General features: G+C 46.0%; 1 protein-coding gene across 1 annotated transcript in view; it reads left to right on the top strand.

Moving 5' to 3' along the window:
* Positions 1-10,809, top strand: part of SPNS2 (SPNS lysolipid transporter 2, sphingosine-1-phosphate) — a 140,892-nt gene extending 130,083 nt beyond the window's left edge. The window contains exons 11-12 of the mRNA XM_065418434.1: positions 9,944-10,107; positions 10,728-10,809. Of these exons, the coding sequence (XP_065274506.1) occupies positions 9,944-10,107; positions 10,728-10,809 (246 nt within the window). The remainder of the gene's footprint in view (positions 1-9,943; positions 10,108-10,727) is intronic.
* Positions 10,810-16,662: the final 5,853 nt, after the last annotated feature.

The raw sequence follows: 16,662 nt of genomic DNA, 5'->3' as shown, positions 1-16,662 counted from the left end.
TGTTATGAAGATGCTGCTGTGCGAATGTGTTCACTTAGGGAAGTGGCTGTAATTTGCGTAAGAGGTTTTTACTACTTGCCTAGCACCGGGACCAGTTACTGTAAGTTGGTGCTGGCGGATGAATCGCAAGCAGGGGAAGGCACCATTACACTTTTACTTTGGGTGAGAGAGTTTCTGTTCCTCGATGGCTATAATTGTCTTTTTAAAGAGCTTTGCAATAACTTGCAGAGTTGACATCAGTCCTGTTGAACAACATAGGGACACCCTGTGCTCTGGTCAGCCCCAGGGAAGCCAACGAGGTTTCCCCCTTGTATAGCACTTTGCAGCCGAAGCACTCTGAAGCACTTTGCAAAGGTGTGATCCCCATTCTACAGATGGGGTGACAAAGTGAGGCACAGAGCAGTTAACTGGCTTGTCCAAAATCCACCAGTGGTAGCATCTGGCATAAAACACAAGCCTCCCAACTCTGGTTCCTGTGCTAGGCTGCATTGTTGCAAACCTAGTAAAGTTGCCTGGGTGTTAATGGAGAGTAGTATATTTGGGACATAGTTAACTCCTCATGTGCCAGAGCATGGCAGCGTATTTCCCCAAGCTGCCTTTTTTCTTAGTTCTAACCAGCCATATCTCTGCTGCCTTCTACAGATATATTATTGGGATGAATAAGTGCTTCTGGGTGTGTGTTTATATGCCTGTTTTCACTGGTGTGGATTTACAGTATTTCCATACATGAAAGGCAGTGTTCCTTGGTATACTGACATATTCCTTCGATTCAGGAAAAGCCAGTGTGGCCAGACAGCTCTCTTGGTGTCCGTTTCAAGGCTGTGTTTTGGCACTCTTCTCACACTCTCTTAGTGCTGTCAGTCACTTCCTATCTGAGCACAACCAGTGCTTTCCTCCTTCACCCTCGCTTCTGCTTCCAGGCCTGGCCGTGACGGCGACCAGGGGTTTGTGCCAGGCTCTTGCCTTTGATCTGCGAGAGACGTTTCATGCACTGACACAAGCTGTCCGCACTGCTCATGCATTGCCGCCTCCTCTGCTTACCTCGTAGCTGTATAGAAATCCTCTTCAGCGCAGGCCCCCACCCGCATGAGGGGTTGAAACTCGGCCGTATCCGTCGGTTATCTGGCAGCTTTGAGGCTTGAGGAGTAGGTGTTGGGAGTGCCAGGGATCCAGCTTGACCAGGTGCTCGATCCCTCCACAGCACTTTCCATCAGCCAGACTTGTCTCCTGCGCTGAGCTGGTGGTGATACCTCACTGTCTGTCACGCTGACCTGCCACTTCCAGATCACCCCTGGGGGTTCTAGTGGATGGAGCACCGGACTGGGACTCAGGAAACCTGGGTTCTATTCCTGACTCTGCCCCTAGCCTGCTGGGTGATCTTTGGCTAGTCACTTGCTCTCTCTGTGCCTCTGTTTCCTATCTGTAAAATGGGGATAATGATACGACAACCTTTGTAAAATGCTTTGAGTTCTACCATAAACACACTATATAAGAGCACCGACCTAAGTGCTGATGTGGACAGCGATAAGCTCTCCCACCGACATAGCTGCCGCCATTCACAAAGGTGGTTTTTTTATGCCAACGGGAGACCTCTCTCCCGTCAGCATCGAGCGTCTTACCAGACACGCTACAGCAGTGCAGCTGCACTGATGTAGCAGTTCTAGTGTAGAGTAGTCCTTATTTTCTTCATTCTCGGTCAGCCAGGCTCCTGCCTCCATTCAGCGCATGCTCCACCATCTATTTCTTTTCAGAACACAGTCTGCAACTCAGGGAGCAGTTCTGTTGGTCAATTTTGTTTTGCATGTAATTAAGCCTTAAAGACTGCTCTTGTGCACTCATAATGAGACTCTTTGTTAATCTTTGATCGATAATGGGTTCAGTCTCTCTCCACCACTGTCCGTGCATTGGTTTCTGTGTAAATCTTTCAAGTCTTTCTTTGGTGATTTACATTCTCCTTTCGTTTGTGCTTTCTTGGGCTGGGATGCACACTCAGCCAACACTTGTTATTGTGACCAGATGATCTTTTACTCTGACTGAGTCCGTAGATATTTGGATAGCGTATTCTTCATTGTCAATTGCTTCCTCTACAGATCCTTTTCCTCCATCACATTGTTGGCTGTACATCTTACGTACTTCTTGAGTGATAGTCATTACTCTGTGCGTTGCCAGGAGCATTCTTGTTTGGATGTCATTTTTTTTCTTCTCCTCTTGATTCCACGTGTTCAGTCCAGCAGTGTGCTATACTACTGGTATGACCCACATATTAATGACGTGGATAAGATTCTTCGAGTTTTGTCCGTAGAGTAATTCTTATTTGTCTTTAATATTCTTTCCTCACTTCTTCTTTGACTTCCTTATGTTGTAACTCCAACAGTTCTCTGATTCCAAGGTATTTGTAGGGGGCATGCTGAGAGATATCTTGGATAGTACCTTCGTTAACTTATATGCCATCTGAGTGTACCAATTTACCCCTCTTTTGAGACGCCAACACACGTTGAGCCAACCCAACCCATAGTTTTAGATCTTCCCCAAACCTTCCTACGTGTCACCAATCTCTGCGTCTCCTTTTGTGATCGATCATCTGTGTATAACAAATGGGTAACCAGTGGTGGTTCTTGTTGATATGAGAACCACAATTTATCTTGCGGAGCATCCATGTCAGCAGCAGCATTGCTGCTGCAAACAGCATGGGTGATAAGGAATCCCCTTGAAAGATTCCTCTTTTAATTTGGAGACCCACAAGAGCCATTTTTATTGTTCCTGTTGTTGTTAAAGTGACTTCAAACCAACGCATCCTTTAGACAGTGCGTGACATCCCCACTGTGCATCCTCAGAGTGGGCACTGGGCTTCAGGACCTCACAATCCCTCATGTAGACTGTTGGCACAGCTCCCTGTAGCGTGAATGGGTGCTCCTGCTGCTGACTTCACTTGAGTCCCTGTGCTCTGCCCAGCCTCTTCCCTCTGGGGACCCAGGGGAGTGTTCATTTTCAAGACAGGAGCTTCGTTTATCTGGCTGGCAGATGACTGCAGTGTCTGCAGAAGGCTCGTTGCCCTTTTGACCCATCTTGACCCAGAACAGAGGACTGCAGTGACTAGAATGTAGGTGACCTTGTAATCAATTGTAGGCAAGTCTGAGCTGTTCTGTTATTCTAAAAGAGCTTTGTGTGGCTCTGAATAGTTCCTGGAAAAATTTTAGCCATAAACCTGTCACTTCTCACCTCCCACCCCTGTCCCAACTCCATTATTTGAGTGGGCTGATAACATGGATCTAATGAGCTACTTAAATAGCAAGAATGCTAATGACTTTCTTTTAACAAGTAGTTAACAGAACAATGTTAATTATGGCTGGTGCTGAGTTGCACAAATATAGAGCAGCACTAGATCGGCAACATAGCTAGGGAGAATCAGAATAAATGCAGCATTTGGGATACTTCTTTAATGAAAATTATAATTGGAGCTGTAGGTTTCTCAGGCTTTTTGGCCTGGTTTGAAGTGGCCTCATTGCAGATTCATTTTTGAAGAGCTGTCTGGGTTCATAGCCATGCACATGAATATTCTTAAATACAGGTGGAAAGTCACTTTGTGGCAGAACTGTGTATACACTAGGTCTAGAGAACTATTTTGTGGCTTATCTACACATGAAAATTAATCTGGAACAGGACAGGGTATGAATTTAAAGCAGATTAACTCCATGTGTGAATGCTCTGATTCTTGGATAAATGCTTGTTATTCCAGAATAGCTGTTTTCTGATTAACTCCCTCTGTGGATGCTCTTATTCTGGAACAAAAGTGCCTAATTCCAAATTAATTTAATCCACTGTGAATGAGAATTATTCTGGAATTACATTCACACCCTGCTTTAATCTTTAAATTCATACCTTATCTTAATCTGAATTAATTTCCCAGTGTAGAAAAACCCTAAACGTGCCCTATTTCAGATTAGCTTAATCCACTGCATAAAACTGATTGGGAATAAACCAGCTTTATTCCAGAATAAGAACATTCCCACCTGGAGTTAATCAGGAATTATTCCAGAATAACTTCTCATCTAGACCCACCCTTGATGTAAAATCCTAGTGGAGCCAAAGCACAGCCAGTTCTTATCTCAGAATTAACACTTTACACCTGAGATTTGCCTTTACTAACTCCATGGAAGTAAAAACTACAGTGTCTCGTCTCCCCCAGGATTACTGTCTCGAAGTACAAACACACCTTTATTTTGCAGTGAAGACCGCCATTAACAAACAAGAGACTTAGGTCAGCTTATCTATGTCTTTCCGGGGTGTGAATTTTCAACACTCATGAGTGAGGTTGCTAGGTTGACCTATATTTTAGGAGTAGCCCAGGCCTGAGAGGAGTAGTGCAGTAGTTTCCAAATTGTGCTTTCCAGAGCACTTGCTAGTGATCTGCAGAGAGCTGGCTGCTCACCTGGTGCTGGCTGGCATCCTTGTTTCCATCTGAAAGCACCGGAACTGATGGGAGGGGAGGTGAAATGAAGAACAGAAGTACAGCGGGAGAGGAACTTGAATCCAAAAAGGACCGAACACTTACCATGCTCAAACAGCTAAAAACCCTTCCCAATATCACTTCTCTGTGTGAGCCATTCCTGTCATGACGAGAGAGAGGTCGTGAGATTACGAGTGGAGGGGAGACGTTTGCCAGACAATTTCTCTGTTAAGATGTGGCCCACAGTCTGCAGAAGCTCTGAAACCTCCCCTGCACTAGGACATTTTCCAGTTCGTGTCGGAAGGGCAGTGCATTTTGTGGGTTTTCTTGCTAGCAGAGTGGAATTGAGTTTATAGTGATTTCTGCTTATAATGATGTATCGGATGCTACTTCCTGAATGCCATTTCCTATTGAGGGCTGATGTATTTGCCATTAGCTTGTACTGATCAGTAATGGGGTGCTTTGTTCTTAAAGATCAGATCAGAAGGAATTTTTCTGATTTTCTTTGGTCTTGTCACCCCATCGTATATTCCTAAGGGCCACTCAGCTGCTGGTAAAAGAGGTGACGGGTTGGAAAGTACTGGATAGAGACAATTATAGCATGAGTTACCTGCCTTGGCATTCAAAATGTGCAATAAAGTTCACTCTGCCCTTGCAAAACGGCAGTGTTTATTTGATGCCTGTCTGCTTGGGGGAATCACTGTATTGTGGCTTGGGATGTAACTAACACTTGGCCATAGGGATAGGTTCTCCCAAGGTGGTACAGAGAGGTGTAAATTACAGCTCTCTGCACAAGCCGGAGATCCTGTGTTTCTGTGGGGGAGTGTTGCCCCGTCTTGCCCTCTTTCAGGGGTTCCACTCTGGGACGGCAACTGTACTTGCGCCAAGGGCTCTATTGGCTGGGCTGGGTCCCCTACCGGCCCCCATGGCAGAGGGGGGAAGTTGCCACCTCCCCCACAATGGGGAGCCTTCCCCCGAGTCTGTGCTGACGGATGAACGAGGGTATAAGGATTAAAGCAGGGCTGGCCTAAATGGATCCATCTAGCAGGATTCCTGCTGTACATCTGCCCAGAGAAGCAGTGCTGGGATCTGTTTTCTACACGGTCAACTTTTCTGTGCAATAATATCAAGTTCAGGAATTCTCTGGCCCAGCTGCGCTCGGGGGCCTTTCTCACTAAGTCGTTTCCCTGCTTTGGGGACACTGCTTGCCAACTGGTCCCATTTGTGTTGCCCCCTTTTTTTCTGCCCATAAAATCAAACGGGCTGAGCTCTAACAGTCTGTAAGGAGTTAGATCCTTCACGTGAGTCGTCATTTGACTGGTCTCACTGGATTTGGCACTGCCTGCTCCAGAGATAGGTTGAATACTCTGCATCGACCACTGGCTGCTAAGGATCTGTGGATGTTCAGCCCCACTGAGGCTCAAACCCTTTATCCCCAGCATCATGCCACTTGTGCAGGAATTCCCCTTTTGTTCTGCAGGCAGCTCAGCTACTCCCTGGTATCCAAATGGGACTGGATTGAAACTGCAATTCCCAAAATGCACAGCCACAGAATGCATGGGGTTGGCTTAGCTCTCGCACCAAGACTGGTGAAAGGCCAGTAAGAGAGGAACAGGTGTGGGGAGCCACTTTGGTATTTGTGTTAGTTAAAGACTATTTCAGTGTAACAAGCTACATGAGCCTGGAATGTCATGTCATCTAGCAATGCCTAGTGGTTAGCAAATGCCCGTGGGAGGTGAAGTCCAGGTTCTAATCCTCTCGGCGCTGCTGATTTGTCATGTGACTTGGACAAGCCGCCTGACCCTGTGGAGGATAATACCAGCCACCGTGGAAAAGGGCTCTGGGATTTTTAGGTGAAAGGTGCTTCTGAAGTGCAAAGCATTAATTGTTGCTATTACACATTGAGAGGGCTGCTTTGATGACAGTTGGGTATGCCAGGGAATAATAGCTACAAATTGAGGTCCCTGTCTCCTGGCCACACACAGGCACAGTTGCCAACTTTCATGCGGTAAATAAGCACCCCGACTTTCACAATAAGCCAAAAATCAAGCTAATCCCATTTCAAAACAAGCCAATCTCTAAGAACCCCAACACTCTGTGTGACTAGATCCCCCCGGCGTGTAGTCTGGGGCTGTGGTGGGCCCACTGTGCACCCCAGACTCTCTCCCCCCCTTGCTCCTGCTTGCCGGGAGCCGATCAAAAAAAAGAAACAAGCTACAAGCCAAAACTAGCCAACAAGCAACTCACAAGCCAATTAAGCCAAAAACAAGCCCAATTTCTGCATTTTTTTCATGGGTTTGGCATGTCTGCACACAGGCTGCACTGGGTGGTCTAATTTCCTGACCATTTATGCTCTTTACATTCTTGCCTTGTAGTTATGTTTTTTAAAAATGCTTCACATACTAACAACCACTGCATTTGCTTTTCAGTCTAAGGACCAGTCTTTACAATAACCTCCCATATGACAACTCTTCTGATTTCCTATCTGCAAACTAAGCATTGATCAGCTGAAACAAAACTCTCCTTTAGAGGACAGCAAAACCTCCCTCTGCTACATCCCAGATGCTTAAATCTCCTCCTTTCTAGGACAAGGAACGGGGGACAGGAGTTTGGCTAAAGAGGCTTAGGCCTGGGCTACATCGAAAACGTAGGCTGACCTAGTGACATTGCTCAGAGCTATGAAAAATTTCGCACCCTGTGCCACGTAGTTAGGGTGACCTAACCCCCGCTAGACATCGCTAGGTTGATGGAATAATTCTTCTATTGACCTAGCTTCCGCCTCTTGGAGAGGATTAACTGCATCAATTGACGAACTCTTTCTGTCGGTGTAGGAAGCATCTGCACTATGGTGCTACAGTGGCACAGCTGGACTGGTGGTCTTGTGCTGCTGTACTATAGACATATCCTTAGATTTTGAATTTAAATCCTCTTTGTGGGTGCAGCTTTTTCACTTCTGGCCAGGGGGCAGATTTCCATTCCTAGGGAGAAATCCCTTTCCACTTCTGGGATGGCTTGGATACTAGAGTTACTGAAACATTTCCCCATCTACTTCTGGTAGCTCCCTCCTTAAAGATGTTCCTCTTGCTGTTCTAAGCTGAGGCAGGTTTCATTATCAGCATCTGGCCGCATGCCCCTCTGTATATTTCTTGGCATGTGCTTCTCCATAGTAGACCCCAATCTGAGTGGTGGTAGGAACAGTAAGACGTTGAGACCAGTGCTGCTGCTCCATTCAGATAGAGGGTGTCTAACTACAAGCCCTTTAGAGCACTTTATGCTACAGTTTCAATGAAGCCCCCATATGTCCCATATTTCTATGACCTTTTGTTTTGAATTCTCTCATCTGCTGAGGTGCTTCTTATACTGGCTCTTACCTGCTGCCTTTCGGCTTCAGGGCTGGGAGTTGGAGATTCCCTCTGGGTATAGGATTTTCTCCCACTCGAATTAGTTGTATTTAAATTTCAAACTTAAATGTCACTTATTGCTGTTGGTTTGTGCTTTAAGCCAGCTGCTCTTGTCACAGAGGAACTTGCTTCACTAGGTGAAGCTAGTTTTTTGGGGGGAAGAAGGAGGAGGGAATTCTCCTTGCACAACCTTTGTCCATTCCTAGAATTGAAATGTTCTTTTTTGTAAAGATTTGTATATGTTCAGATAGTTTGTTCAGCCCGAAGAGTCTGGTGGGTCTCAGTGCAGGCTTCAGCAGGGGTCTGCAGTACAAAAACCTTGCTGTATTTGGCATTAATGCAGTATCAGCAAAAAAATAAAAATAAAGCCACAGATTGAATGGGCACTGAGATTTAAATACCCGTTTCCAGTGGATTATCATTGTTACAGCTCTCGCCATGTTGGAAGCTGATTTGTTCACTAGATCATTGACCAGCTAATGCTAAGAGATGATTGATGTTTTGCCTATAGAAATAAGTTACCTAAAACTACATTTTAGCAACCAAACTTTCCAGAAGATTGGAATAAATAATGCCACTCTAAGTTGTATTTCTGTCACCCCAGATGCATGCACATTGTCATATAATTATGCCGTTTCATTGCTGAATGTTGTTAAATGTTGAAAGCTAGAATGCCGTTGCCTCAGTAACGCTGCTCAGTGCTTCTGTCCTTGGAGCTCCAGTGTTATCAGTACTAACAGCTGATCATGCAGCCTGCTAATTCAGCAGACATCAATGTTACTCAGAAAGAAAGACCCTAGGCATGGTTCAGTGACAAAGGCACTCAACCAGGTTTATTGCCCTCAAGGCATAGTCCTGGTGCCCTGGCTCTGTGGTTACAGGTACACTAGCAAATGAGTGCCCTGTGGCAAGGAATGTCCCAGTCAGCAGCAGAAATTTCTGCTGTCCCCTAGACTATACAAAGGGTTAGGGTGAGATACCCCGACATTTATAGACTGAGACAAACAACTGGGATAAACATCTTACATACCACTTTACATGTTTCATGACAGCTGTTTACCTTCCCTTGTTCCTGATATCTCAGACAAAACATCCCTATTCATTATTTGTCAAACCAACTTATCTTGTACTAGATTGGGATGTATCTGTACTAGCTGGAATATATTTACGTACATATCTAGTACCTAGTCAACTAGCAACAACTTTGCCAAGTTCATGTACCGGATGCTTATCTGCTTTAATACATGGCCTGACTTTGGTTCGTAGCCTCTGGTTCAGGCCTGAGATCTTGCACCAGGGCCAGTGCTCCAGGCTCGCGCTCTCTCTCTCTCCTACACTGAAGTCATTCCACTTCTTTGGTAGAAGGAGCCAGCTGCTTAGATTAGAAGCTGTTTGGGGCAAGGCTCTTTGTTCAGTGTTTGTGCAGCACCTCGCACAGTGCGTCCTTGTTCCATGACTGGGGCCCCCTAGGCACTACTTCGAGACAAATAATGGGCACACAAAGTAACAGAAGGGGAGAGGATAGGGGTCCCTATTCACAGAAGCGTGCACAATGTCCATGAAAAGCTGATAGGACCATAGCTTTGACATTGTGTGAAAGCCCACCCCCCAACACACATCGAATTCCCTGCAACTTAACTCTGTATGTGTATCTGCTGCTGGAGGATAGATAATGGGTAGGTATAACCAGAAATCACTGCAGGGTCATGCTTCCCCATGCTGCATTGCAGACAATCACTAACAGCCTTGGTTAGCACATAGGTTAGCTGTTCACTCATCCAGATGCCAAAGTGGGGGCGGGGGATAATAAGGCAGGCCAAGAGAGATCAGGAAAAGAGAGCTCTTAGCACATCCCTCTCTGCAAATGTCCCGAGGACTCCTGAGCAGAGAATAATGGTATGCACAGAGGAGGTGTCTTAAAGCACACAGAAGAGACAAGATATTTAACAAACAGAACTTCCAAGCCCACATGTTCAGCAGGCAGTTGTTTAAGGAAATGTTCCCTCGCCTGTAACGATGATAAATCACTTTCTGCATCATGCCATGCCTGGAGTTGTGGGTAATGTTGTTGGGTTTTTTTGCCCCTCTCTCGTAGATCTCAGACCTGATACAACAAAGCACAAAGGAGTCCCCGCTCTGGGAGTTCCTCAGCCTGGGCTACGCGCTCATGCTCTGCCCATTTGTCGTCGTCCTCGGAGGGATGTTTTTCCTGGCCACGGCCCTCTTCTTTCTAAATGACCGCACCAAAGCTGAACAACAGTGAGTAGCCAGGCAACCAGGAATGGGGGAGGGAGGGGAGCATGTTATCTCATACCGCAGTTAGGTTTGGAGTGTTTCACCAAGCCCTTCCAGGTAAAGGATGCAGCAGAGCACAGGATGCCACAAAAGGCACTGGGAATTGGTTATGCTGGTTTTGCATCCTTGATAAGTTTCTGCTTCCAGGGGTTCTCAACCATGGGCTGCAACACTCTGGGGCTAGCACCTGATTTTAGACTGCAGCCTCCTTTTGATCTTTTATTGCGTGGGTGTGTCCAGGGGGCACTAGAATCCTGTCCATTTGGATTAAGATGGAGCATTGCATGCTGGGAGCTGTACTCTCCCAGGGCCACCTCTCCACATTAAAGCAGAGGATGAACGTGAGCCACATTGTAGTGCTCAGTGGTTAACTTTTAGCTCATGGCTACAGAATTGGGCCACCTTCGCACTACTCGCTATGTGAAATAGTCAAAAGGAGCAATTGAGAAAATTAAAAACATTGTGTCGGGGGGGGGGGGGGGCGGGCGGGCGGAGGGAGGGGAGATAATACACATATATAAGTCCCGAGTTGTTATGTGAAAGATAGTCTTTCCTGGTTCCTAATTACAGCTTATAAAAAAAAGCTACATGTTTTTCAGTAAGGAAACCGATTCAGATCACTTCACTGTTGGCAACTACAGTAACTCAGAAGACGCTTCCACATGACACACACAGTTTTTGGGTTAGTCTCTTTCTCATAATCCTTGCACAAAAATATGACTCTCTGCGTATTATGTTCATGTTGAGAAGACTGGCAGTGCTTGGGCTGGTGTTTGCCCGAGAGTGGCCTTTGTGTTGCTGTTGCTTAAGAAGGAGGTGACGTTATTTGCCCTGACAGAGGCCCAATCTGCATTAAGGAAACTTGCAGTGGTGCAGCTACGTTGAGGTAGATCCGTTGCCCGAATGCAGCCTACCTCGCTACGGTTCAGGATGCTGCTGCCCTCCAGTGCAGCACATCTGCATTCGGGGCTGTGCCGGTGTAGTAACACTGCTGTCGTTACACCAGTTCAAATCTCCTCAATGCAGAGCGGTCCAGAGCCTTAACAGGGTCAAACGTGTGTGTCTGTCTGCAAGCCAGGCCCAGGGGAGGGAGAAAAAACCCTGTTCTAGTTTTAAAAAGCCACATGTCCCGGCATTATCGGATATGAGAAATCTAAGAGCAGAGTGAAGTGCTGGGAGTACCTCGTTTTGTGAATACATGTGAATGGCTAGAAGCACTTTCTGGCTCACAGACAGTTGATAACTGAGTATGGGCTGTGCACATGGCCAGCTGGATCTCTGTGGTTCTGCCATTCCCTTTCCTTTTTATTAGTCCCTGGGGTTCATGGGCCCTTTGTGCTAGGTGCCGGGCGGACATGCAGTCAAAAGCTCACAATCTGGGTTACGTCGAGATGCACCAAGTGGATGAAACAGCTAGATGGGTGGGGAGAGAAGACAGGGTGACAGTGAGCCAAGATGTCATACATTAAGCATCAGAGGGGTAGCCGTGTTAGTCTGAATCTGTAAAAAGCAACAGAGGGTCCTGTGGCACCTTTAAGACTAACAGAAGTATTGGGAGCATAAGCTTTCGTGGGTAAGAACTTCACTTCTTCAGATGCAAGTAATGGAAATTTCCCGAGGCAGGTATAAATCGGTATGGAGATAACGAGGTTAGTTCAATCAGGGAGGGTGAGGTGCTCTGCTAGCAGTTGAGGTGTGAACACCAAGGGAGGAGAAACTGCTTCTGTAGTTGGATAGCCATTCACAGTCTTTGTTTAATCCTGATCTGATGGTGTCAAATTTGCAAATACATTAAGCAAAGGTTTCTGCTGCTTAGCCCCCAGACCATTTTTTATGCGTCACCAATAATTGTGGGAAGGGACCTGTTTACAAGTTGTCTTCTAACCAGTGTTCAACCCGCTTCCAAGTGGTAGCCTGGACAGGACCCCGTCATGTCCCTTGTAATTGAATTACAGCCTTGCACAGTCAGAGACTTTAACCTGGCTTTGGGGACGTGGTTTTGTCCACCCCGCACTGCCCCTTTTAGCGGTGTGTTGCCCTGTCCCCGACTCTGTTAGCGTCATAAAGCAGATGGTGCCTAACCGTGAGTCAACGTGGTAATCATTGTGGGGATGCAGTGAGGTGAACGGATGCTTCTGATACAGCAATAGGAACTCAGGCTGGCTTTCGTTGCCAGAGGGGCCAGAGAGTCCAGGGTGATAACTGGATTTAATAACAACATGTAACATTGCCATGTTATGAGTTTAAAGAAATCTCATTCTGCAGGGTGGTTGGCAGCAGTGTGAATCTTTGCTTGTGGACCCCATCTCTGTTGTGAGAGCAGCCAGTAGTGCTGAGCAACCTTCTCTGCACTTAGTTCAGTATGATGCTTCGTCCTCAGCTGTGCACGTGAATAACTAGCACCTGCATTAGACGATTAGAGTGTGGGAGAAACCGCTTTCAGGCAATGGCGACTCTGAAGCACCAGCCCAGGCCAGACCCCTTTGTGGCTGGTGAATTCTCTGCAATGTCTGGCTAGTGTTATGGTTCTGGAAGAGCCCTTATTTGGTCCAAGAAAGGAGGGTGCTCCTCAGCTTGTATTGAAAATCCCCCCGCTGTTAGTTGACCTCGTCTAGGTGCCAGTATGCAGTGGCATATTTTACCCGATCCTTTTACAGCGCAGCCCTGCAGCATGCAAGATCCGTTGGCTGGGGTGACTTGCTATATGCAAACCCAATCTTAAGGGACGGGAGCCCCCAAGCGTTCATTTCCCCAGAATAAACATAAATCACTTGTATCTAGATGGTTCTCTCCACCCTGAGCAGAGCCCTCCCGTATTCTTCTCACGTCCAGAGCCACCCAGTTTCCTTCCCCTTAGTCATTCCATTTAGCAAAGCAACAAACGCAGGCCTCCAACCTATTTTTATTTCTGTCTCCTCTTCAGCATCCTTCCCCTTTCCATTCTCTGTCTCACTCGCATCTGGTTGTGTATTACTGGCATTTGGCTGGCACTCCTTCGTGCGCTGTTGCTGAGTGGCTCAGATAGAATGCAGATAGAACAGTTACTATAAATCATGACTGGCGAAGCAACTTCTCTGCTTTTCGGTCTGCAGAGAACAGTTATTCCCTTGTTAAAAATACTCTACTGTCCTACAGTCACGCTCCAGGACAGTGTTGCTTACTGCAATGTTTTGGATCTTTACTGCAGAATACTACTGTATTTGTAATAAGTATTAGTAACCTTTGAGTTCTGATCCTCTGAGTCACCGCCAGGCCACACCGCCTCTTCCCTCCTCCCGCTCGCCATCTGGGGTGGGCATGCTGTCAGGGTTGTCAGCCTGTTCCTGATTTGCTCAGCACCATAGATCCCCAGGCAGGTCCCACTGGAACGGGTGCATTTGTGGGGTGGGGGAGGAGCAGGGCTTGGGTGTGGCTGAATACATAGTGGTGATAAGAAGGCTGAGTGCCTTGGGATTAGGATCTCCAGCTACCACCTGTATACGTGCTTCCTGGCTGGTGGAAACAGGCAGTCTGTACATGGCATTATGCATCGTTAGCTAGAATAGTTTCCTTGCCTGGCCGATCCCCACTTCCACCCACCCATTATAGGCTGGGCACAGAGCCCTGCTCTTTCAGGAATCCGTGTTCTCCTCTACCAAGGATCCTGCCGATCAGTCATCAGGACTCCCAAATGTGCCCTGCCAAGTGAAATTGATTAACCTACAGGAATCGAAAGCCCCAGTGTCACGCCAGAGATTAAACCCATTCATCACAGGTAGGGTCAGGTCACAAAGGCTGGAGGTCACAGCCTGACTAATGAATAAATATGGGGGCCAAGAGGTGTAATTCTGTGGCCTGGAGTCCTCCTCTGCTGAGGGAGAAGGGAGAGATGGATCTGTCCTATCTCTAATTGCCAGGCTAAAAGACAGTTCAAGGTTTCTGGCTTGTGCTTGGGTATTTGCTTAGGAAAAATTTCCTCATCCAGGCAGCACAAGCTGTAAATAGAGCAACCCCCTCTGACCCCTTTTGAAAAGCTGCACTGCCGTTTCCGCCATACTTCCTTTTTAGAAGAGAGAATGTAAAAGATGAAACCTGTCAATCCCTCGCAGTGTCTTTATACTCCTCTTGTCGCCACGGCAGCTCCTGGCCTACTTTGTGGATTACTTTTTTAGCATGTTAAATCCAGTTGATAAAGCTTTTTTCCCCCCACTGTAAAGACGAATCAGAAAATCTCATAAGAGCAATACAATGAGCCTTCTCCTTTCAAATTAGATTGTTCTCAAATACTGGGTCTTTCACATACATAACAGGGCCTTGGAAATATACCAACTGCAAGAGGTTTTCAGTAAATTTAGGAATGACACAAGAGGAGAACAATCTGGACATCATTTAGTCCATAATGTAACCTAATTACTTTTGGTGTGTTTTCATATATACATAAAATATAAAAACCACCACCCCCAAAAGTGATTAGAGAGAGAGGGATGTCTATAGAGGTCTTGGCTACCTATTGTAATTAAAATTCTCTCAATCCTTTTTGTAAGAACAGGAGTATTAGTTTTGGGCCTTGGTCACATTCAGACGTGGGTAGGTACATTGTTCACCTGAAATTTCTCCTGTTGTTGCACTTGAATGAATACGATGTCACTTGCTGTTTTGTAGTGCCGCGGTGCACTGTTAAACAGCTGTTGTGTTGCTCTCTGGGGATGGCAGCAGGTTATTTGTGGTTGGACTGAGCCTCCTAAAATATCCCTACCTAAGGTATAAAGGTGTTGTGGGCTTAATTCATGTACTTGAAGTCTGAGATTCTTTCAGTGGTGTATACAAGTACAGTATTATGATTGCCTGGCTGAGTACATACAGCAACAGAGTGTAAATCTAGTGATGTGGGTTTCACTCTTAGCTCTGCCATTGCCTTCCTGCAGGACTCTGGGGGAAGTCAATTCGAGCCTGATTTACTGACATGCAGAGCATCTGCAGCTCCATGGATTTCACTTTTTGTTGAGTGCTCAGCACTTCTGAAACTCACATCCTTAGCCTGCCTGCATCTCAGCTTCCCCACCTGTAAAGCAGATAAATATTTGCCTGCCCCTGTGAAGCACATAGAGAGCTGTGGAAGAAATGCGTTACGTTCGTGCTCAGTAGACAGAATATAGCTTCATCTTTAATTAGGGAGAATCTACCCTCTTCATAACACAAACCGAATAAGGGCCATTTCCCACGTTACTAGGAATGTTGGGTACAGGCTCCTCCCAGTACATGGCCTTATACCAGTCAATACATAGACCCTCATGCCCACTTCGCATTCACTGAAAGTCTTTTTCATATGGTTCGTGCTGATCTATTATACAGCTAGAGATTGACCCTCCCTTGGGAAGAACCATCTACTCTGCCTCCTCCTTGACATAGGACTAGAGGAATTGCCAAATTGGATCAGACCCGTGGTCCATCTAGCCCAGTATCCCATCTTCAGCAGTGGCCAGTGCCAGATGCTTCAGAGGAAGGTGAAAGGACCCCACAAGAAGCAGTTGTGGGATAATCTGCTGCTCATGAAGGTCTCCTTCTAATTCCGGGTGTAAGCCCCAAAGCATGAGGTTTTACATCCCTTCCCATGCTTTTTTAGCATTAACTATTACAATCCTGGATATTCTTATTATCCATATAATCGGCCAGTCCCTCTTTGAATCTTGCATGATACGTGCACAGTCAGTTTTTTACAAGATGTCTGACAATGTGGCTCAGGCAGCAGGATGCAGCTGTAGTGCATATCCCCAATGCAACCATGAACAGGAGTAAGGAATTACCCAGATGCAGCTGGCTTAAACAAGAGTGTAGGTATTTAACTAGCTAGCACACTGAGACAATTTCAAAGGGACTCATGAGGGTAAATAATTCACCTGTTAGCTCATATTTTTAATAAAGGATAAGGCCACCTGAAAGGCTCCGTTTTTCCCTCCCTGTAATATTTGCAATGAAAAAATTAAACATTTTATTTAAAAAAAAAATCCCTGCAGCTCTTAACACCTTTGATGGAGTGCGGAAACTGCAGATGAGTAACCAGAATGATTTATGTATCATTTAAACGTGATTAGTACAGACACTTACTAGGAGGAAGCTATTGCTTTTTTACACTACTGATCAGGTGATGCAAGACACAAAAAGAACACTGCCTAATTAGCATGCAACTTTATATTTTCCTAAATGTGTTAAGTTTACAAACTGCCGACTCCCTTGTAGCAAAGAGAAGAACAATCCATTTTCAGACCCTCTTTTCTACTTTACGTTAGACTTGGTTTAGCCTTTTCTGGGGGCAGGTACAAAATCATCTCAAAATTCCCACATTGCAGCAATTATTTTGGTTGAAGGTGCCTGACATCCTTGTTGCTTTTCAGTTTCTTTTATGTAGGAATGTAGTTAGAGACAGAAGAGATACATCAGATATTGTCATGTTCCTGCCAGGGCAGGATATTGTCCCCCCAACAGAGGATGTATGCAATATTAAGCTGATATGTACAGTTTGTTTAATTAATACTACGTGTT

The sequence above is a fragment of the Emys orbicularis genome, chromosome 17, assembly GCF_028017835.1.
Source record: "Emys orbicularis isolate rEmyOrb1 chromosome 17, rEmyOrb1.hap1, whole genome shotgun sequence".
NCBI lineage: Eukaryota > Metazoa > Chordata > Testudines > Emydidae > Emys > Emys orbicularis.
This window is presented reverse-complemented; position numbering and strand designations above follow the sequence as displayed.